Here is a 25,029-nt window from a genome sequence, read left to right as displayed (position 1 = left end):
AACTACTACAACAACAACAACAACTACAACTACAACAACAACCACCACTACAACCACCACTACAACAACTACCACCACCACTACAACCACCACAACAACCACCACCACTACAACCACTACAACCACCACCACAACAACTACAACCACCACCACTACAACCACCACCACCACTACAACCACCACCACTACTACAACCACCACTACAACAACCACTACTACTACAACCACCACTACTACTACCACCACCACCACCACCACAACCACCACCACCACAACCACCGCTACAACTACAACCACCATTACACTACAACCACCACAACCACTACAACCACTACAACAACTACAACCACCACCACTACAACTACAACCACCACTACAACAACCACCACAACCACCACCACTACAACCACTACAACCACCACCACCACAACCACCACCACAACAACTACAACCACCACCACCACTACAACCACCACCACTACAACCACCACCACCACCACTACTACAACCACCACCATCACTACTACAACCACTACCACCACCACTACTACAACCACCACAACCACCACTACAACCACCATCACCACCACCTCCACCACCTCCACCACCACCTCCACCACCTCCACCACCATCATCCCCACCATCTCCCCCACCATCATCACCATCACCTCCATAATCACCTCCTTTGTCTCCACCGACTCCACCACCTCCATCACCACCATCATCATCATCATCACCACCTCCACCACATCCACATCCACCACCATCACCCCCTCCACCACCATCATCACCACCTCCTCCCCCACCACCATCACCCCCACCATCATCACCATCACCTCCATAATCACTTCCTTTGTGTCCACCTCCTCCTCCTCCACCACCACCACCACCTCCTCCACCACACAGCCACAATCGGTTTAGACCGGGCGAGGTAGTCAACATCTCTCACCTCCTCCACCACCACCACCACCACCTCCATAATCACCTCCTTTGTCTACTCCACCTCCACCTCCTCCACCTCCTCCACCACCACAACCACCACCACCATCACCTCCATAATCACCTCCTTTGTCTCCACCTCCTCCACCTCCTCCTCCCCCACCATCACCACCTCCACCATCACCCCCACCACCATCACCCCCACCACCTCCTTCCCCACCACCATCACCCCCACCTCCATAATCACCTCCTCTGTGTCCACCCTCCTCCACCTCCACCACCATCACCTCCTTTGTCTCCACCACCTCCACCACCTCCTCCACCTCCACCACCTCCTCCACCTCCTCCACCTCCACCACCTCCACCACCTCCACCACCTCCACCACCTCCTCCACCTCCTCCACCACCCTCCTCCACCACCTCCACCACCTCCTCCACCTCCTCCACCTCCTCCACCTCCACATCCACCACCTCCACATCCACCACCTCCACCTCCACATCCACCACCACCACCATCACCCCCTCCACCACCACCATCATCACCTCCTTTGTCTCCACCACCTCCACCTCCACCTCCCCTCCACCACCTCCACCACCACCTCCTCCACCTCCTCCACATCCACATCCACCACCTCCACCACCACCATCATCATTACCATCATGACCATAATCACCTCCTTTGTGTCCACCTCCTCCACCTCCTCCACCACCACCTCCTCCTCCACCACCTCCTCCACCACCTCCTCCTCCACCACCTCCTCCTCCACCACCTCCTCCTCCACCACCTCCTCCTCCACCACCTCCTCCACCTCCACCACCACCATCACCTCCACCACCACCACCATCATCACCATCATCACCTCCTTTGTGTCCACCTCCTCCACCTCCTCCACCTCCACCACCTCCACCACCTCCTCCACCACCTCCACCTCCACATCCACCATCACCTCCACATCCACCATCACCTCCACCTCCACCACCATCACCATCATCACCTCCTTTGTGTCCACCACCTCCTCCACCACGTCCTCCACCACCACCACCAGGTGTGAGTGTCCGCTGTGCTGATTGGGTCCTGCTGTGGATCTGCCGTGCCAGCTGCTGCCGCTCTTCCTCCAGCACCGAGAGCAGGAGAGGAGTGCGTCGAGTGCACCTAGCCTGGCACGGAGACTGTCACACCGTGGTGGGTGGGGGGAGAGGACACCTAGCCTGGCACGGAGACTGTCACACCGTGGTGGGGGTGGGGGGTGGGGGTGGGGGGAGAGGACACTCGCTCACCCCCACACTCACCCAATCGCCCGCCCACCCGCCCACCCACCCAATCGCCCGCCCACCCGCCCACCCACCCAATCGCCCGCCCACCCGCCCACCCACCCAATCGCCCGCCCACCCGCCCACCCAATCGCCCGCCCACCCGCCCACCCAATCGCCCGCCCACCCACCCAATCGCCCGCCCACCCACCCAATCGCCCGCCCACCAACCCAATCGCCCACCCGCCCACCCACCCAATCGCCCACCCGCCCACCCACCCAATCGCCCGCCCACCCACCCAATCGCCCGCCCACCAACCCAATCGCCCACCCAATCGCCCACCCGCCCACCCACCCAATCGCCCGCCCACCCACCCAATCGCCCGCCCACCCACCCAATCGCCCGCCCACCCAATCACCCGCCCACCCACCCACCCAATCACCCGCCCACCCACCCACCCAATCACCCGCCCACCCGCCCACCCACCCAATCGTCCGCCCGCCCACCCAATCGCCCGCCCACCCACCCAATCGCCCGCCCACCCACCCACCTGACTAGGTGAGTGCATGTCCTCCACCCGTCTCTTCATCTCCGCCTGCATCTCCAAGACCCTCTTGTCGCCCTCCCAAGTCGCGCAGGGCCAGGCGAGCCCTCTCCCGCTCCTGCTCCTGCGGAGACAAAACACTCGCCCACTCGCTCACTCGCTCGCTCGCTCGCCCGCTCGCTCACCCGCTCGCTCACCCGCTCGCTCACCCGCTCGCTCACCCGCTCGGCCACTCGCTCACTTACTCGCTCACCCGGCCACTCGCTCACTTACTCGCTCACCCGGCCACTCACTCATTCGCTCGCTCACCCGGCCACTCACTCGCTCACCCGCTCGCTCGCTCACCCACTCACTCGCTCGCTCACCCGGCCACTCACTCGCTCACCCGCTCGCTCGCTCACTCACTCACCCGCCCACTCGCTCACTCGCTCGCTCACCCGCTCGCTCACTCACCCGGCCACTCGCTCACTCACTCACTCACCCGGCCACTCGCTCACTCACTCGCTCACCCGGCCACTCGCTCACTCACTCGCTCACCCGGCCACTCACTCACTCGCTCGCTCACCCGCTCGCTCACCTGGCCACTCGCTCACTCACTCGCTCACCCGGCCACTCGCTCACTCGCTCGCTCACCCGGCCACTCACTCACTCGCTCACCCCGGCCACTCGCTCATCCGGCCACTCGCTCACTCGCTCGCTCACCCGGCCACTCACTCACTCGCTCACCCGGCCACTCGCTCATCCGGCCACTCGCTCACTCGCTCGCTCACCGGCCCACTCACTCACTCGCTCACCCGGCCACTCGCTCATCCGGCCACTCGCTCACTCGCTCGCTCACCCGGCCACTCACTCACTCGCTCACCCGGCCACTCACCCGGCCACTCGCTCATCCGGCCACTCGCTCACTCGCTCGCTCACCCGGCCACTCACTCGCTCACTCACCCGGCCACTCACCCGGCCACTCGCTCATCCGGCCACTCGCTCGCTCGCTCACCCGGCCACTCACTCACTCGCTCACCCGGCCACTCACCCGGCCACTCGCTCATCCGGCCACTCGCTCACTCGCTCGCTCACCCGGCCACTCACTCGCTCACTCACCTGGCCACTCACCCGGCCACTCACTCACCTGGCCACTCGCTCACCCGGCCACTCACTCACTCGCTCGCTCACCCGGCCACTCGCTCACTCGCTCACCCGGCCACTCACTCGCTCACCCGGCCACTCGCTCACCCGGCCACTCGCTCACCCGGCCACTCGCTCACCCGGCCACTCGCTCACCCGGCCACTCACTCACTAGCTCAATCACCCGGCCGCTCGCTCACCCGACCGCTCGCTCACTAGCTCACCCGGCCACTCGCTCACCCGGCCACTTGCCCACTCGCTCACCCGGCCGCTCGCTCGCTCACCCGGCCACTCACCCGGCCACTCACCCGCTTACCCACTCACTCACCCACCCACTCACTCATGTCTATGTTGTGTCTCTGTGTGTCTATGTTGTGTGTCTCTGTGTGTCTATGTTGTGTGTGTCTGTGTGTCTCTCTCTGTGTGTCTCTGTTGTGTGTCTCTGTGTGTCTATGTTGTGTGTGTCTGTGTGTCTATGTTGTGTGTGTCTGTGTGTCTATGTTGTGTGTGTCTGTGTGTCTCTCTCTGTGTCTATGTTGTGTGTCTATGTGTGTCTGTCTCTGTGTGTCTCTCTCTGCGTGTCTATGTTGTGTGTCTATGTGTGTCTATGTTGTGTGTCTCTCTCTGTGTGTCTATGTTGTGTGTCTGTGTGTCTATGTTGTGTGTCTGTGTGTCTATGTTGTGTGTGTCTGTGTCTATGTTGTGTGTCTCTGTGTGTCTATGTTGTGTGTGTCTGTGTGTCTCTCTCTGTGTCTATGTGTGTCTCTGTTGTGTGTCTCTGTGTGTCTATGTTGTGTGTGTCTGTGTGTCTCTCTCTGTGTCTCTGTGTGTATATGTTGTGTGTCTCTCTCTATGTCTCTGTGTGTCTCTATCTGTGTATGAGTGAGTGAGTGTATGAGTGAGTGAGTGTATGAGTGAGTGAGTGAGTGTATGAGTGAGTGAATGAGTGAGTGAGTTACTGAGTGAGTGAGTTACTGAGCGAGTGAGTTACTGAGCGAGTGAGTTACTGAGTGGGTGAGTGATAGAGTTACTGAGTGAGTGAGTTACTGAGTGGATGAGTGAGTGAGTTACTGAGTGAGTGAGTTACTGAGCGAGTGAGTGATAGAGTTACTGAGTGGATGAGTGAGTGAGTTACTGAGTGGATGAGTGAGTGAGTTACTGAGTGAGTGAGTTACTGAGTGAGTGAGTTACTGAGCGAGTGAGTTACTGAGTGAGTGAGTGATAGAGTTACTGAGTGGATGAGTGAGTGAGTGGGTGAGTTACTGAGTGAGTTACTGAGTGGCTGGGTGAGTGTGTGGGTTACTGAGTGAGTGAGTTACTGAGCGAGTGAGTTACTGAGTGGGTGAGTGATAGAGTTACTGAGTGGATGAGTGAGTGAGTTACTGAGTGGATGAGTGAGTGAGTTACTGAGTGAGTGAGTTACTGAGCGAGTGAGTGATAGAGTTACTGAGTGGATGAGTGAGTGAGTTACTGAGTGGATGAGTGAGTGAGTTACTGAGTGAGTGAGTTACTGAGTGAGTGAGTTACTGAGTGAGTGAGTTACTGAGTGAGTGAGTGATAGAGTTACTGAGTGAGTGAGTTACTGAGTGGGTGAGTTACTGAGTGAGTTACTGAGTGGCTGGGTGAGTGTGTGGGTTACTGAGTGAGTGAGTTACTGAGCGAGTGAGTTACTGAGTGGGTGAGTGATAGAGTTACTGAGTGAGTGAGTTACTGAGTGGGTGAGTTACTGAGTGAGTGAGTTACTGAGTGAGTGAGTTACTGAGTGACTGAGTGATAGAGTTACTGAGTGAGTGAGTTACTGAGTGGGTGAGTTACTGAGTGAGTTACTGAGTGGCTGGGTGAGTGTGTGGGTTACTGAGTGAGTGAGTTACTGAGCGAGTGAGTTACTGAGTGGGTGAGTGATAGAGTTACTGAGTGAGTGAGTTACTGAGTGGGTGAGTTACTGAGTGGGTGAGTGATAGAGTTACTGAGTGAGTGAGTTACTGAGTGGGTGAGTGATAGAGTTACTGAGTGAGTGAGTTACTGAGCGAGGTGAGTTACTGAGTGGGTGAGTGATAGAGTTACTGAGTGAGTGAGTTACTGAGTGAGTTACTGAGTGGCTGGGTGAGTGTGTGGGTTACTGAGTGAGTGAGTTACTGAGTGAGTGAGTTACTGAGTGGGTGAGTGATAGAGTTAGTGAGTGGGTGAGTTACTGAGTGGGTGAGTGATAGAGTTAGTGAGTGGGTGAGTTACTGAGTGACTGAGTGAGTGAGTTACTGAGTGAGTGAGTTACTGAGTGGGTGAGTTACTGAGTGGGTGAGTTACTGAGTTACTGAGTGACTGAGTGAGTGAGTTACTGAGTGAGTGAGTTACTGAGTGGGTGAGTTACTGAGTTACTGAGTGACTGAGTGAGTGAGTTACTGAGTGAGTGAGTTAGAGTGAGTGAGTTACTGAGTGAGTGAGTGACTGAGTGAGTGAGTTACTGAGTGAGTGAGTTACTGAGTGAGTGAGTTACTGAGTGAGTGAGTTACTGAGTGACTGAGTTACTGAGTGACTGAGTTACTGAGTGAGTGAGTTACTGAGTGGGTGAGTGATAGAGTTACTGAGTGAGTGAGTTACTGAGTGGGTGAGTTACTGAGTGAGTGAGTTACTGAGTGGGTGAGTGATAGAGTTAGTGAGTGAGTGAGTCACTGAGTGGGTGAGTGATAGAGTTACTGAGTGGGTGAGTGATAGAGTTACTGAGTGAGTGAGTTACTGAGTGAGTGAGTTACTGAGTGAGTGAGTTACTGAGTGAGTGAGTTACTGAGTGAGTGAGTTACTGAGTGAGTGAGTTACTGAGTGAGTGAGTTACTGAGTGGGTGAGTTACTGAGTGAGTGAGTTACTGAGTGGGTGAGTTACTGAGTGAGTGAGTTACTGAGTGAGTGAGTTACTGAGTGGCTGGGTGAGTGAGTGACTGAGTGAATGAGGTTAGGTGTGAGGCAGACACCACCACAGCCACCACCATCACCACCCCCACCACCACCATCACCACCACCACCACCATCACCACCACCACCATCATCACCACCATCACCACCACCACCACCACCATCACCACCACCACCACCATCACCACCACCACCACCGCCACCATCACCACCACCACCACCACCGCCACCACCACCACCATCATCACCACCGCCACCACCACCACCATCACCACCGCCACCACCACCACCACCACCATCACCACCACCACCATCACCCCCACCACCATCACCATCACCACCATCACCATCACCACCACCACCATCACCCCCACCACCATCACCATCACCACCACCACCACCGCCACCATCACCACCACCACCGCCACCATCACCATCACCACCATCACCATCACCACCATCACCACCACCGCCACCACCACCGCCACCACCACCATCACCACCACCACCACCACCTACCAGCTTGTCCTGGAGTCCACGGATGTGATCCTCATACTGCCTTCTCAGGCGCTCCGTCTGCCTGTGGGCGGCCCTCAGCTCCGCCTCCAGCCTGGGTGGGTGGGGAGTGGGTAGAGGCGCAGCCCCGCAAGTGCCCAGGTCACGTCACCCGCCGCCTCGTCGGGCAGACTGGCAGCTCGCTCGCTCAGCCACTCGCCCACCCACCCACTAACCCACCCACCCACTAACCCACTCGCCCACCCACCCACTAACCCACCCACCAACCCACTCACCCACCCACTAACCCACTCACCCACTCACCCAGCTACCCACTAACCCACTCACCCAGCCACTCGCCCACCCAACCAACCGCTAACCCACTCACTCACTCACCCACCCACTAACCCACCCACCCACCCATTAACCCACTCACTCGTCCACCCACTCACCAACCCACTTACTCACCCACCCACTAACCCACTCACTCACCCACCCACTAACCCACCCACTCGCCCACTCACCCACCCACTCGCTCGCCCAACCAACCGCTAACCCACTCACTCACCCACCCACTAACCCACTCACCCAGCCACCCACTAACCCACTCACCCAGCCACTCGCCCACCCAACCAACCACTAACCCACTTACTCACCCACCCACTAACCCACCCACCCACCCACTAACCCACTCACCCAGCAACTCGCCCACCCACTCGCCCACCCAACCACCAACCCACCATATCACTCACCGACCCAACCACCCACCCCAACTAACCCACCCACCCACCCCATAACCCACTCACTCACCCACGACCCACCCACTAACCCACTCACTAACCCACTCACTCACCCACCCAACCAGCCACCCGCCCACTCAGCCACTCACCCACACACCCACCCACTAACCCACCCACTCACCCACCCAACCACCAACCCACCAAATCACTCACCGACCCAACCACCCACCCCAACTAACCCACCCACTAACCCATGACCCACCCACTAACCCACCCACTAACCCACTCACTCACCCACCCAACCAGCCACCCGCCCACTCAGCCACTCACCCACACACCCACCCACTAACCCACCCACTCACCCACCCAACCACCAACCCACCAAATCACTCACCGACCCAACCACCCACCCCAACTAACCCACCCACTAACCCATGACCCACCCACTAACCCACCCACTAACCCACTCACTCACCCACCCAACCAGCCACCCGCCCACTCAGCCACTCACCCACACACCCACCCACTAACCCACCCACTCACCCACCCAACCACCAACCCACCAAATCACTCACCGACCCAACCACCCACCCCAACTAACCCACCCACTAACCCATGACCCACCCACTAACCCACCCAATAACCCACTCACTCACCCACGACCCACCCACTAACCCACCCACTAACCCACCCACTAACCCACCCACTAACCCACCCACTAACCCACCCACTAACCCACCAACCCACCCACCGTCCTTGCTGTGCCATGAGGTGCTCCTCTTTGGCAAACTCAAAGTGGCCGTGGCGCTGCTGATGAGGATGCACAGACGAACCACCATCACCACCGTCACCACCACCACCACCACCACCGCCACCACCACCACCACCATCACCACCACCACCACCACCACCGTCACCGTCACCGGGCCAGACGAGTCTGAAGTAAAACTCTCCACCCAAGACGAGGCGGTCGCCCTGCCATGAACACCACACCAGAGACATCGCTCAGATTACAGATTACAGATTGCAGATTGCAGGTTACAGGTTACAGATTACAGGTTACAGATTACAGGTTACAGGTTACAGGTTACAGGTTACAGATTACAGGTTACAGGTTACAGATTACAGATTACAGGTTACAGGTTACATGTTACAGGTTACAGGTTACAGATTACAGGTTACAGGTTACAGATTACAGGTTACAGGTTACAGATTACAGGTTACAGGTTACAGATTACAGGTTACAGGTTACAGATTACAGATTACATGTTACAGGTTACATGTTACATGTTACAGGTTACAGATTACAGGTTACAGATTACATGTTACATGTTACAGGTTACAGATTACAGGTTACAGATTACATGTTACAGATTACAGGTTACAGATTACAGGTTACAGATTACAGGTTACAGGTTACAAGTTACAGGTTACAGGTTACAGATTACAGATTACAGGTTACGGGTTACGGGTTACAGATTACAGATTGCAGGTTACAGGTTACAAGTTACAGGTTACAGGTTACAGATTACAGGTTACAGATTACAGATTACAGGTTACAGGTTACATGTTACAGATTACAGGTTACATGTTACAGGTTACAAGTTACAGGTTACAGGTTACAGATTACAGGTTACAGATTACAGATTACAGGTTACAGATTACAGGTTACAGGTTACATGTTACAGGTTACAGGTTACAGATTACAGGTTACAGGTTACAGATTACAGGTTACAGGTTACAGATTACAGGTTACAGGTTACAGATTACAGGTTACAGGTTACAGATTACAGATTACATGTTACAGGTTACATGTTACATGTTACAGGTTACAGATTACAGGTTACAGATTACATGTTACATGTTACAGGTTACAGATTACAGGTTACAGATTACATGTTACAGATTACAGGTTACAGATTACAGGTTACAGATTACAGGTTACAGGTTACAAGTTACAGGTTACAGGTTACAGATTACAGGTTACAGGTTACATGTTACAGGTTACATGTTACAGGTTACAGATTACAGGTTACAGATTACATGTTACATGTTACAGGTTACAGATTACATGTTACAGATTACAGGTTACAGATTACAGGTTACAGGTTACAGATTACATGTTACATGTTACAGGTTACATGTTACATGTTACAGATTACAGGTTACAGGTTACAGGTTACATGTTACAGATTACAGGTTACATGTTACAGGTTACAGGTTACATGTTACAGGTTACAAGTTACAGGTTACAGGTTACAGATTACAGGTTACAGATTACAGATTACAGGTTACAGGTTACAGATTACAGGTTACAGGTTACAGATTACAGGTTACATGTTACAGGTTACAGGTTACAGATTACGGGTTACAGGTTACAGATTACAGGTTACAGGTTACAGATTACAGGTTACAGGTTACAGATTACAGGTTACATGTTACAGGTTACAGGTTACAGATTACAGGTTACATGTTACATGTTACAGGTTACAGGTTACAGATTACATGTTACAGGTTACAGGTTACAGATTACAGGTTACAGATTACATGTTACATGTTATAGGTTACAGGTTACAGATTACAGGTTACAGATTACAGGTTACAGGTTACAGATTACAGGTTACAGGTTACAGATTACAGATTACAGGTTACAGATTACAGGTTACAGGTTACAGGTGCCACTCGGATACACGGTGGTGAGGGTGGGGGTGGGTGGTGGGTGGTGGTGGTGGTGATGGTAGTGGTGGCAGTGGTGATGGTTGTGATCGTGGTGATGGTGGTGGTGATGGTGGTGGTAATGGTGGTGGTAGTGGTAATGGTAGTGATGGTGGTGGTGGTAATGGTGATGGTGGTAATGGTGGTGATGGTGGTAATGGTGGTGATGGTGGTGGTGGTAATGGTGGTAATGGTAGTGTTGGTGGTGATGGTGGTAATGGTGGTGATGGTGGTAATGGTAGTGATGGTGGTGGTAATGGTGGTGATGGTGGTGATGGTGGTAATGGTGGTGATGGTGGTGGTAATGGTGGTAATGGTAGTGATGGTGGTAATGGTAGTGTTGGTGGTGATGGTGGTAATGGTGGTGATGGTGGTGATGGTGATAATGGTGGTGATGGTGGTGATGGTGGTGGTGGTAATGGTGGTAATGGTAGTGATGGTGGTAATGGTAGTGTTGGTGGTGATGGTGGTAATGGTGGTGATGGTGGTGATGGTGATAATGGTGGTGATGGTGATAACGGAGGTGATGGTGATAATGGTGGTGATGGTGGTGGTAATGGTAATGGTGGTAATGGTAGTGTTGGTGGTGGTGATGGTGGTAATGGTGGTAATGGTGATGATGGTGATAATGGTGGTGATGGTGGTAATGGTAGTGGTGATGATGATGATGGTGGTAATGGTAGTGATGGTGGTGGTGATGGTGATAATGGTGGTAATTGTAGTGATGGTGGTAATGGTAGTGATGGTGGTAATGGTAGTGGTGGTGGTGATGATGGTGGTGGTGATGGTGGTGGTGATGGTGATGAGCGGTGATGGTGGTGGCGGGGGTGGTGGTGGTAATGATGGTGATGGTGGTGATGGTGGTGGTGGTGGTGATGATGGTGGTGATGGTGGTGGTGATGGTGATGATGATGGTGGTGGTGATGGTGATGATGGTGATGATGGTGGTGATGGTGGTGGTGATGGTGATGATGGTGGTGGTGGTGATGGTGGTGGTGATGGTGATGATGGTGGTGATGGTGATGATGGTGGTGGTGATAATGGTGGTGGTGATGGTGATGATGATGGTGGTGGTGGTGATGGTGATGATGGTGATGGTGGTGATGGTGGTGGTGATGATAATGGTGGTGGTGATAATGGTGGTGGTGATGGTGATGATGATGGTGGTGGTGATGGTGATGATGGTGATAATGGTGGTGGTGATGATGATGGTGGTGGTGATGGTGGTGGTGGTGATGATGGTGGTGGTGGGGGCCGGGGAGAAGGGGTGTGACGAGGTGTGAGTGTGTCTGACGAGGTGAGTGTGTGAGTGTGTGTGTGTGTGACGAGGTGAGTGAGTGTGTGTGTGTGACGAGGTGAGTGTGTGTGTGTGTGTGACGAGGTGTGTGTGTGTGACGAGGTGAGTGTGTGTGTGTGACGAGGTGAGTGTGTGTGTGAGTGTGTGTGTGTGTGACGAGTGGGGCGAGTGTGTGTGTGATGAGGTGAGTGTGTGTGTGACGAGGTGAGTGTGTGTGTGACGAGGTGAGTGTGAGTGAGTGTGTGTGTGACGAGTGGGGTGAGTGTGTGTGTGACGAGGTGAGTGTGAGTGAGTGTGTGTGTGACGAGTGGGGTGAGTGTGTGTGTGACGAGGTGAGTGTGAGTGAGTGTGTGTGTGACGAGTGGGGTGAGTGTGTGTGTGACGAGGTGAGTGTGTGTGTGTGTGTGTGTGACGAGTGGGGTGAGTGTGTGTGTGACGAGGTGAGTGTGTGAGTGTGTGTGTGACGAGGTGAGTGTGTGTGTGACGAGGTGAGTGTGTGAGTGTATGTGTGTGTGTGACGAGGTGAGTGTGAGTGAGTGTGTGTGTGACGAGGTGAGTGTGTGTGTGACGAGGTGTGTGTGTGTGCGACGAGGTGAGTGTGTGAGTGTGTGTGTGTGTGACGAGGTGTGTGTGTGTGTGACGAGGTGAGTGTGAGTGAGTGTGTGTGTGACGAGGTGAGTGAGTGTGTATGTGTGACGAGGTGAGTGTGTGACGAGGTGAGTGTGTGTGTGACGAGGTGAGTTTGTGTGTGTGTGACGAGGTGAGTGTGTGTGTGACGAGGTGAGTGTGTGTGTGACGAGGTGAGTGTGTGTGTGACGAGGTGAGTGTGTGTGTGACGAGGTGAGTGTGTGTGTGTGTGTGACGAGGTGAGTGTGCGTGTGACGAGGTGAGTGTGTGAGTGTATGTGTGTGCGTGTGACGAGGTGTGTGTGTGACGAGGTGTGTGTGTGTGTGACGAGGTGAGTGTGTGTGTGACGAGGTGTGTGTGTGACGAGGTGAGTGTGTGACGAGGTGAGTGTGAGTGAGTGTGAGTGTGTGTGTGACGAGGTGAGTGTGTGTGACGAGGTGTGTGTGTGTGACGAGGTGGGTATGTGTGTGACGAGGTGAGTGTGTGTGTGACGAGGTGAGTGTGTGTGTGACGAGGTGAGTGTGTGTGAGTGACGAGGTGAGTGTGTGTGACGAGGTGAGTGTGTGTGTGTGAATCACGTGGTGTGTGTGAATCACGTGGTGTGTGTGTGAATCACGTGGTGTGTGTGTGTGACGAGGTGAGTGTATGTGTGTGTGTGTGAATCACGTGGTGTAAGTTGACGTCGCCCTCCACCAGGCGGCCATTGTGGAAGGTTTCACACCCCGGGCGAGGGCTGAGAGTGACGTAGCCAGTCACGTGGGTGAGCAGGCTGGGGTAGTGGGGGGTCACAGACAGTCACGTGGGTGGTGGGGGGGTCACAGACGGACACGTGGGTAGTGGGGGGTCACAGCCGGTGAGTGAGTGGGTGAGTGGGTGGGTGGGTGGGTGAGTGAGTGGGTGGGTGGGTGAGTGAGTGAGTGGGTGGGTGAGTGAGTGGGTGGGTGGGTGGGTGAGTGAGTGAGTGAGTGGGTGGGTGGGTGGGTGAGTGAGTGGGTGGGTGGGTGAGTGGGTGGGTGGGTGAGTGAGTGAGTGGGTGGGTGGGTGAGTGAGTGGATGAGTGGGTGAGTGAGTGGGTGGGTGAGTGGGTGGGTGGGTGAGTGAGTGAGTGAGTGGGTGGGTGGGTGAGTGGGTGGGTGGGTGAGTGGGTGGGTGGGTGGGTGAGTGGGTGGGTGGGTGAGTGGGTGGGTGAGTGAGTGGGTGAGTGAGTGGGTGGGTGAGTGGGTGAGTGGATGAGTGGATGGGTGTGTGAGCGGGTGGGTGAGCGGGTGGGTGAGCGGGTGGGTGAGCGGGTGAGTGAGCGAGTGAGCGAGTGAGCGAGCGAGTGAGCGGGTGGTTGAGTGAGTGGGTGAGTGAGTGAGTGAGTGGGTGAGTGAGCGAGTGGGTGAGTGAGCGAGTGGGTGAGTGATCGGGTGGGTGAGTGAGTGAGTGGGTGAGTGAGTGGATGAGTGGATGAGTGTGTGAGCGGGTGGGTGAGCGGGTGGGTGGGCGGGTGAGCGGGTGGGTGGGCGGGTGAGCGGGCGGGTGAGCGAGTGAGTGTGTGAGTGGGTGAGTGAGTGAGTGAGCGAGTGAGCGAGTGAGTGAGTGAGTGGGTGAGTGAGTGAGCGAGTGAGTGAGTGCCCACCAGTGTGTGGGGGCGATGAGGGTGCTGGGCAGGTTGATGTGGCAGTGCCCGTCACTTCCCACCTCCGTGCGCCCGCTGGCCAGGGGGTAGCTGAGCTCCGCCGAGAGACGGGGGGGGCCCCCCACCCTGGGGGGGCCCCCCCTGACCCCCAGCACCTCCAGGCACGGTCCATGGGGCGTGCAAGGTGCCGGTGGTGGTGGTGGTGGTTGTGGTTGTTGTTGTGGTTGTGGTGGTTGTTGTTGTTGTGGTAGTTGTTGTGGTTGTTGTTGTTGTGGTGGTTGTTGTTGTTGTGGTGGTTGTTGTTGTTGTTGACAGAGCAGCGCGGAAGTCTGCAGGCACGCGGGCGGAGACTCAGTCACTCAGTCACTCAGTCACTCGCTCAGTCACCCACTCAGTCACCCGCTCAGTCACCCGCTCAGTCACTTGCCCACCCACCCACTCAGTCACTCGCCCACCCACTCACTCACCCACTCACCCAGTCACCCACTCAGTCACCCAGTCACCCAGTCACTCACCCACCCACCCAGTCACCCACTCAGTCACCCAGTCACTCACCCACCCACCCAGTCACCCACTCAGTCACCTAGTCACCCAGTCACTCGCCCACCCGCTCAGTCACTCGCCGACCCACCCACCCAGTCACTCGCCCACCCGCTCAGTCACCCGCTCAGTCACCCGCCCACCCACCTGCTCAGTCACTCGCCCACCCGCCCAGTCACCAGCTCAGTCACCTGCTCAGTCACTCGCCCACCCGCCCAGTCACCCACCCACCCACCCACTCAGTCACCCACCCACCCACCTGCTCAGTCACCCGCCCACCCACTCAGTCACTCGCCCACCCACCCAGTCACTCGCCCACCCACTCAGTCACTCGCCCACCCACTCAGTCACTCGCCCACCCACCCAGTCACTCGCCCACCCACTCAGTCACCCACCACCCACCACCCACCACCCACCTTCAGGCTGTACTCGTCATCTCTTCTGCGTCTCTCCGCCAGAGACAACTTCACTTCCCACTGCCTGTGGGGGGGGTGGGGGTGGGGGGTGGGGGGTGGGGTGGGGGGTGGGGGGTGGGGTGGGGGTGGGGGGTGGGGGGTGGGGGTGGTGGGGGGTGGGTGGGGAGGGTGGGGGTGGGGTGGGGGGTGGGGGTGGGTGATGTTCGTGATGTTGTTCACGATGCTGCTGATGCTGATGATGATAATGATGCTGATGATGATACTGATAATGCTGCTGATGAAGATGCTGCTGATACTGATGATGATGATGCTGATGATGATGATGCTGCTGCTACTGATGATGCTGCTGCTGATACTGATGATGATGAAGATGCTGCTGATGAACATGCTGCTGATGAAGATGCTAATGATGCTGATGATGATACTGATAATGCTGCTGATGAAGATGCTGCTGATGATGCTGATGAAGATGCTGCTGATGATGCTGCTGATAATGATGATGCTGCTGCTGATACTGATGATGCTGCTGCTGCTGATACTGATGATGCTGCTGCTGATACTGATGATGCTGCTGCTGATACTGATGATGATGATGCTGCTGCTGATACTGATGATGCTGCTGCTGATACTGATGATGCTGCTGCTGATACTGATGATGCTGCTGCTGATACTGATGATGATGCTGCTGATACTGATGATGATGCTGCTGCTGATACTGATGATGCTGCTGCTGCTGATACTGATGATGCTGCTGCTGATACTGATGATGCTGCTGCTGCTGATACTGATGATGCTGCTGCTGCTGATACTGATGATGATGATGATGCTGCTGATACTGATGATGCTGCTGCTGCTGATACTGATGATGCTGCTGCTGATACTGATGATGATGCTGCTGCTGATACTGATGATGATGCTGCTGCTGATACTGATGATGATGATGCTGCTGCTGATACTGATGATGCTGCTGCTGCTGCTGATACTGATGATACTGATGCTGCTGCTGATACTGATGATGCTGCTGCTGATACTGATGATGATGATGCTGATACTGCTGATGATACTGATACTGATGATGATACTGATACTGATGATGATACTGATACTGATGATGCTGCTGCTGATACTGATGATGATGATGCTGATACTGCTGATGATACTGATACTGATGATGATACTGATACTGCTGCTGATGATGCTGCTGCTGCTGCTGATGATACTGATGATGCTCACCGGTTATTCTCCTCCAGGAGGAGTCTCTGGTGAGCGAGCTGTGCCCGCAGACGCACCACCTCACGCTCGTTCTCCTGCCAACGTCCACCCTCAGCCGAGCGCAGCGACTCCAGCTCACCCCTCAGCTCTGCCGTGGTGGACAACGCTCGCACGCTCACCCACTCGCCCACTCGCTCATTCACCCACTCGCTCAGTCACCCACTCAGTCACCCACTCGCCGATTCGCTCAGTCACCCACTCGCCCACTCGCTCAGTCACCCACTCGCCCAGTCACCCACTCGCCCAGTCACCCACTCGCTCAGCCACCCGCTCGCCCACTCGCCCAGTCACCCACTCGCCCAGTCACCCACTCGCCCAGTCACCCACTCGCCCAGTCACCCGCTCGCCCACTCGCCCAGTCACCCACTCGCCCAGTCACCCACTCGCCCAGTCACCCACTCGCCCAGTCACCCACTCGCCCACTCGCCCAGTCACCCACTCGCCCAGTCACCCACTCGCTCAGCCACCCGCTCGCCCACTCGCCCAGTCACCCACTCGCCCAGTCACCCGCTCGCCCACTCGCCCAGTCACCCACTCGCCCAGTCACCCGCTCGCCCGCTCGCCCACTCGCTCAGCCACCCGCTCGCCCACCCAACACCGAACCAACAACCCCCGCCCTTCCAACCCCAAACCCCCGCTCCGAACAACCAACCGCCCCCTACCCCCCGCCACGCCGCCCCCAACCTCCCAACCTCCCGTCCCCCGTCACCTCTGACGAGGCGTCCCGTGGGGTCGTCGTTGATGCGGGCGAGGTTGGTGACACGAGCCGCTCGCCCCTCAGCTCTGCCGTGGTGGACAACGCTCGCACGCTCACCCACTCGCCCAGTCACTCAGTCGCTCAGTCACCCACTCAGTCACCCACTCGCCCATTCGCTCAGTCACCCACTCGCCCAGTCACCCACTCGCCCACTCGCCCACTCGCCCAGTCACCCACTCGCCCAGTCACCCACTCGCCCACTCGCCCAGTCACCCACTCGCCCAGTCAGCCACTCGCCCAGTCACCCACTCGCCCAGTCACCCACTCGCTCACTCGCTCAGTCACCCACTCGCCCAGTCACCCACTCGCCCACTCGCCCAGTCACCCACTCGCCCACTCGCCCAGTCACCCACTCGCCCAGTCACCCACTCGCTCACTCGCCCACTCGCCCACTCGCCCAGTCACCCACTCGCCCACTCGCCCAGTCACCCACTCGCTCACTCGCTCAGTCACCCACTCGCTCAGTCAACCACTCGCCCACTCGCCCACTCGCCCAGTCACCCACTCACCCGCCCGCCCACCCAACACCGAACCAACAACCCCCGCCCTTCCAACCCCAAAACCCCCGCCCCGACCACCTACAGCACCCCCGCCCCGCCGCCCCCAACCTCCCGTCCCCCGTCACCTCTGACGAGGCGTCCCGTGGGGTCGTCGTTGATGCGGGCGAGGTTGGTGACACGGGCCGCTCGCCCCTCAGCTCTGCCGTGGTGGACAACGCTCGCACGCTCACCCACTCACCCACTCACCCACTCACCCACTCGCCCACTCGCCCAGTCGCTCAGTCACCCAGTCAGTCACCCACTCGCTCAGTCGCCCACTCGCCGAGTCGCCCACTCGCTCAGCCACCCACTCGCCCACTCGCTCATTCACCCGCTCGCTCAGTCACCCACTCAGCCACCCACTCGCCCACTCGCTCATTCACCCACTCGCTCAGTCACCCACTCAGTCACCCACTCACCCACTCGCTCATTCACCCACTCGCTCAGTCACCCACTCAGTCACCCACTCGCCCACTCGCTCATTCACCCGCTCGCTCAGTCACCCACTCAGCCACCCACTCGCCCACTCGCTCATTCACCCACTCGCTCAGTCACCCACTCAGTCACCCACTCGCCGATTCGCTCATTCACCCACTCGCTCAGTCACCCACTCAGTCACCCACTCGCCCACTCGCCCAGTCACCCACTCGCCCAGTCACCCACTCGCTCAATCACCCACTCGCTCAGCCACCCGCTCAGCCACCACCGAACCAACAACCCTCGCCCTTCCAACCCCCAAAACCCCCGCCCCGACCACCTACAGCACCCCGCCACGGCGCCCCCAACCTCCCGTCCCCCGTCACCTCTGACGAGGCGTCCCGTGGGGTCGTCGTTGATGCGGGCGAGGTTGGTGACACGGGCCGCTCGCCCCTCAGCTCTGCCGTGGTGGACAACGCTCGCACGCTCACCCACTCACCCACTCGCCCACTCGCTCAGTCGCCCACTCGCCGAGTCGCCCACTCGCCCAGTCAGCCACTCGCCCAGTCACCCACTCGCCCAGTCACCCACTCGCCCAGTCACCCACTCGCCCACTCGCTCATCCACCCGCTCGCCCACTCGCTCAGCCACCCGCTCGCTCAGCCACCACCGAACCAACAACCCCCGCCCTTCCAACCCCAAAACCCCCGACCACCTACAGCCCCCCGCCCCGCCGCCCCCAACCTCCCGTCCCCCGTCACCTCTGACGAGGCGTCCCGTGGGGTCGTCGTTGATGCGGGCGAGGTTGGTGACACGAGCCGCTCGCCCCTCAGCTCTGCCGTGGTGGACAACGCTCGCACGCTCACCCAGTCGCTCAGTCGCCCAGTCACCCACTCGCTCAGCCACCCACTCGCCGAGTCACCCACCCGCCCAGTCACCCACTCGCCCAGTCACCCACTCGCTCAGTCACCCACTCGCCCAGTCACCCACTCGCCCACCCGCTCGCCCGCTCACTCACTCGCTCAGCCACCCGCTCGCTCAGCCACCACCGAACCAACAACCCTCGCCCTTCCAACCCCAAAACCCCCGACCACCTACAGCACCCCGCCCCGCCGCCCCCAACCTCCCGTCCCCCGTCACCTCTGACGAGGCGTCCCGTGGGGTCGTCGTTGATGCGGGCGAGGTTGGTGACACGGGCCGCTCGAGCCACGTAGCGAAGCGTGGACAGAGTCTCAGCGGCGTGACGCTCGCACGGGGACACGGAGGCCAAGGCACACGTCCGTGCGTTACCTCCAACACTGTCTCGCAGGAGCCTGTAGAGGGGGTGTGTTACATACACTCACTGTTACACTCACTGTTACACTCACTCACTCTGTCACCAGGTCCGTGCGTTACCTCCAACACTGTCTCGCAGGAGCCTGGGGGTGTGTTACACTCACTGTTACACTCATACACTCACTGTTACACTCACTGTTACACTCACTGTTACACTGTCACCAGGTCCGTGCGTTACCTCCAACACTGTCTCGCAGGAGCCTGGGAGTTACATACACTCAGTTACACTCACTGTTACACTCACTGTTACACTGTCACCAGGTCCGTGCGTTACCTCCAACACTGTCTCGCAGGAGCCTGTAGAGGGGGGTTACACTCACTGTTACATACACTCACTGTTACACTGTCACCAGGTCCGTGCGTTACCTCCAACACTGTCTCGCAGGAGCCTGTAGAGGGGGGTTACACTCACTGTTACACTCACTGTTACACTCACTCACTGTTACACACAGTCACCAGGTCCGTGCGTTACCTCCAACACTGTCTCGCAGGAGCCTGGGGGTTACACTCACTGTTACATACACTCATACACTCACTGTTACACTCACTCACTGTTACACTCACTCACTCACTCACACACTCACTCAGTCACCAGGTCCGTGCGTTACCTCCAACACTGTCTCGCAGGAGCCTGGGGGTTACACTCACTGTTACACTCACTGTTACACTCACTCATACACTCACTGTTACACTCACACAGTCACCAGGTCCGTGCGTTACCTCCAACACTGTCTCGCAGGAGCCTGTAGAGGGGGTGTGTTACATACACTCAGTTACACTCATACACTCATACATACACTCACTGTTACACTCACTGTTACACTGTCACCAGGTCCGTGCGTTACCTCCAACACTGTCTCGCAGGAGCCTGGGGGTTACACTCACTGTTACACTCATACACTCACTCATACACTCACTGTTACACTCACTGTTACACTGTCACCAGGTCCGTGCGTTACCTCCAACACTGTCTCGCAGGAGCCTGTAGAGGGGGGTTACACTCACTGTTACACTCACTGTTACATACACTCACTGTTACATACACTCACTCACTGTTACACTCACTCATACACTCACTGTTACACTCACTGTTACATACACTCACTGTTACATACACTCACTCACTGTTACACTCACTCATACACTCACTGTTACACTCACTGTTACACTCAGTCACCAGGTCCGTGCGTTACCTCCAACACTGTCTCGCAGGAGCCTGTAGAGGGGGGTTACACTCACTGTTACACTCACTGTTACACTCACTGTTACACTCACACAGTCACCAGGTCCGTGCGTTACCTCCAACACTGTCTCGCAGGAGCCTGTAGAGGGGGGTTACACTCACTGTTACATACACTCACTCACTCATACACTCACTCATACACTCACTGTTACACTCATACATACACTCATACATACACTCACTCACTCACTCATACACTCACTCATACACTCACTGTTACACTCACTGTTACACTGTCACCAGGTCCATGCGTTACCTCCAACACTGTCTCGTAGGAGCCTGTAGAGGGGGGTTACACTCACTGTTACATACACTCATACACTCACTGTTACACTCAGTCACCAGGTCCGTGCGTTACCTCCAACACTGTCTCGCAGGAGCCTGTAGAGGGGGGTTACACTCACTGTTACATACACTCACTCACTCATACACTCACTCATACACTCACTGTTACACTCATACATACACTCACTCACTCACTCATACACTCACTCATACACTCACTGTTACACTCACTGTTACACTGTCACCAGGTCCATGCGTTACCTCCAACACTGTCTCGTAGGAGCCTGTAGAGGGGGGTTACACTCACTGTTACATACACTCATACACTCACTGTTACACTCAGTCACCAGGTCCGTGCGTTACCTCCAACACTGTCTCGCAGGAGCCTGTAGAGGGGGGTTACACTCACTGTTACATACACTCACTCACTCATACACTCACTCATACACTCACTGTTACACTCATACATACACTCATACATACACTCACTCACTCACTCATACACTCACTCATACACTCACTGTTACACTCACTGTTACACTGTCACCAGGTCCATGCGTTACCTCCAACACTGTCTCGTAGGAGCCTGTAGAGGGGGGTTACACTCACTGTTACATACACCCATACACTCACTGTTACACTCAGTCACCAGGTCCGTGCGTTACCTCCAACACTGTCTCGCAGGAGCCTGTAGAGGGGGGTTACACTCACTGTTACACTCACTGTTACACTCACTGTTACACTCACTGTTACACTCACTCACTCACTGTTACACTCAGTCACCAGGTCCGTGCGTTACCTCCAACACTGTCTCGCAGGAGCCTGTAGAGGGGTTACACTCACTGTTACACTCACTGTTACATTCACACAGTCACCAGGTCCGTGCGTTACCTCCAACACTGTCTCGCAGGAGCCTGGGGGTTACATACACTCACTCACTCATACACTCACTGTTACACTCACTCACTCACACACTCACTGTTACACTGTCACCAGGTCCGTGCGTTACCTCCAACACTGTCTCGCAGGAGCCTGGGGGTTACATACACTCACTGTTACACTCACTGTTACACTCACTCACTGTTACACTCACACAGTCACCAGGTCCGTGCGTTACCTCCAACACTGTCTCGCAGGAGCCTGTAGAGGGGGGTTACACTCACTGTTACACTCATACACTTACTCATACACTCACTGTTACACTGTCACCAGGTCCGTGCGTTACCTCCAACACTGTCTCGCAGGAGCCTGTAGAGGGGGGTTACACTCACTGTTACACTCACTCACTCACTCATACACTCACTGTTACACTCACTCACTCACTCATACACTCACTGTTACACTCACTCACTGTTACACTCACACAGTCACCAGGTCCGTGCGTTACCTCCAACACTGTCTCGCAGGAGCCTGGGAGTGTGTGTTACATACACTCAGTTACACTCACACAGTCACCAGGTCCGTGCGTTACCTCCAACACTGTCTCGCAGGAGCCTGTAGAGGGGTTACACTCACTGTTACATACACTGTTACACTCACTCATACACTCACTGTTACACTGTCACCAGGTCCGTGCGTTACCTCCAACACTGTCTCGCAGGAGCCTGTAGAGGGGGGTTACACTCACTGTTACATACACTCACTGTTACACTCATACACTCACTGTTACACTCAGTCACCAGGTCCGTGCGTTACCTCCAACACTGTCTCGCAGGAGCCTGGGGGTTACATACACTCACTCACTGTTACACTCACTCACTCACTCACACACTCACTCACACAGTCACCAGGTCCGTGCGTTACCTCCAACACTGTCTCGCAGGAGCCTGTAGAGGGTGTGTGTTACATACACTCACTGTTACACTCATACATACACTCATACACTCACTGTTACACTCACTGTTACACTCACTCACTCACTCATACACTCACTCACTCATACACTCACTGTTACACTCAGTCACCAGGTCCGTGCGTTACCTCCAACACTGTCTCGCAGGAGCCTGGGGGTTACACTCACTGTTACACTCATACACTCACTCATACACTCACTGTTACACTCACTCACTCACTCATACACTCACTCATACACTCACTCACTCATACACTCACTGTTACACTCACTCACTCACTCATACACTCATACACTCACTGTTACACTCACTCACTCACTCATACACTCATACACTCACTGTTACACTCAGTCACCAGGTCCGTGCGTTACCTCCAACACTGTCTCGCAGGAGCCTGGGGGTGTGTGTTACATACACTCACTGTTACACTCATACACTCATACATACACTCACTGTTACACTCACTGTTACACTGTCACCAGGTCCGTGCGTTACCTCCAACACTGTCTCGCAGGAGCCTGTAGAGGGGGGTTACACTCACTGTTACACTCACTGTTACACTCACTCATACACTCACTGTTACACTGTCACCAGGTCCGTGCGTTACCTCCAACACTGTCTCGCAGGAGCCTGTAGAGGGGGGTTACACTCACTGTTACATACACTCACTCACTGTTACACTCACTCACTGTTACACTCACTCACACACTCACTGTTACATACACTCACTCACTGTTACACTCACTCACTCATACACTCACTCACTCACACATACACTCACTCATACACTCACTGTTACACTGTCACCAGGTCCGTGCGTTACCTCCAACACTGTCTCGCAGGAGCCTGTAGAGGGGGGTTACACTCACTGTTACATACACTGTTACACTCACTCACTGTTACACTGTCACCAGGTCCGTGCGTTACCTCCAACACTGTCTCGCAGGAGCCTGTAGAGGGGGGTTACATACACTCACTCACTGTTACACTCACTCACTCACTCACACACTCACTCAGTCACCAGGTCCGTGCGTTACCTCCAACACTGTCTCGCAGGAGCCTGGGGGTACAGTACACTCACTGTTACACTGTCACCAGGTCCGTGCGTTACCTCCAACACTGTCTCGCAGGAGCCTGTAGAGGGGGGTTACACTCACTGTTACATACACTCACTGTTACACTCACTCACTGTTACACTCACTCACTCACTCATACACTCACTCATACACTCACTCACTCACACATACACTCACTCATACACTCACTGTTACACTCAGTCACCAGGTCCGTGCGTTACCTCCAACACTGTCTCGCAGGAGCCTGGGGGTACAGTACACTCACTGTTACACTGTCACCAGGTCCGTGCGTTACCTCCAACACTGTCTCGCAGGAGCCTGTAGAGGGGGGTTACACTCACTGTTACATACACTCACTGTTACACTCACTCACTGTTACACTCACTCACTCACTCATACACTCACTCATACACTCACTCACTCACACATACACTCACTCATACACTCACTGTTACACTCAGTCACCAGGTCCGTGCGTTACCTCCAACACTGTCTCGCAGGAGCCTGGGAGTTACATACACTCACTGTTACACTCACTGTTACACTCACTCACTCACTCATACACTCACTCATTCATACACTCACTGTTACACTCACTGTTACACTCACTGTTACACTCAGTTACACTCACTGTTACACAGTCACCAGGTCCGTGCGTTACCTCCAACACTGTCTCGCAGGAGCCTGGGGGTTACACTCACTGTTACATACACTCACACACTGTTACACTAAGTCACCAGGTCCGTGCGTTACCTCCAACACTGTCTCTCAGGAGCCTGTAGAGGGGGGTTACACTCACTGTTACATACACTCACTGTTACACTCACTCACTGTTACACTCACTCACTCATACACTCACTCATACACTCACTCACTCACACATACACTCACTCATACACTCACTGTTACACTCAGTCACCAGGTCCGTGCGTTACCTCCAACACTGTCTCGCAGGAGCCTGGGAGTTACATACACTCACTGTTACACTCACTGTTACACTCACTCACTCACTCATACACTCACTCATACACTCACTC

General features: G+C 55.6%; 2 protein-coding genes across 2 annotated transcripts in view; both read right to left on the bottom strand.

Moving 5' to 3' along the window:
* Positions 1-1,931, bottom strand: part of LOC142907831 (uncharacterized) — an 11,095-nt gene extending 9,164 nt beyond the window's left edge. The window contains exon 1 of the mRNA XM_076057658.1: positions 1,614-1,931. Within this exon, the coding sequence (XP_075913773.1) occupies positions 1,614-1,931 (318 nt within the window). The remainder of the gene's footprint in view (positions 1-1,613) is intronic.
* Positions 1,932-1,975: 44 nt separating this feature from the next.
* LOC142907829 (uncharacterized) overlaps positions 1,976-25,029 on the bottom strand; it is a 76,322-nt gene continuing 53,268 nt past the window's right edge. Inside the window, exons 13-21 of the mRNA XM_076057648.1 lie at positions 19,341-19,513; positions 16,449-16,575; positions 15,216-15,279; positions 14,260-14,588; positions 13,305-13,407; positions 8,751-8,974; positions 7,284-7,374; positions 2,742-2,859; positions 1,976-2,109 (exon numbers count right to left, since the gene is read on the bottom strand). Of these exons, the coding sequence (XP_075913763.1) occupies positions 2,746-2,859; positions 7,284-7,374; positions 8,751-8,974; positions 13,305-13,407; positions 14,260-14,588; positions 15,216-15,279; positions 16,449-16,575; positions 19,341-19,513 (1,225 nt within the window). The 3' untranslated portion in view covers positions 1,976-2,109; positions 2,742-2,745. The remainder of the gene's footprint in view (positions 2,110-2,741; positions 2,860-7,283; positions 7,375-8,750; positions 8,975-13,304; positions 13,408-14,259; positions 14,589-15,215; positions 15,280-16,448; positions 16,576-19,340; positions 19,514-25,029) is intronic.

This window comes from Petromyzon marinus, chromosome 83 (genome assembly GCF_048934315.1).
Source record: "Petromyzon marinus isolate PM22_M1 ecotype Great Lakes invasive population chromosome 83, UKy_Petmar_22M1.pri1.0, whole genome shotgun sequence".
In the NCBI taxonomy this organism is placed as follows: domain Eukaryota; kingdom Metazoa; phylum Chordata; class Hyperoartia; order Petromyzontiformes; family Petromyzontidae; genus Petromyzon; species Petromyzon marinus.
The sequence above is the reverse complement of the archived record's forward strand: the minus strand, read 5'-3'. Positions and strand labels throughout refer to the sequence as shown.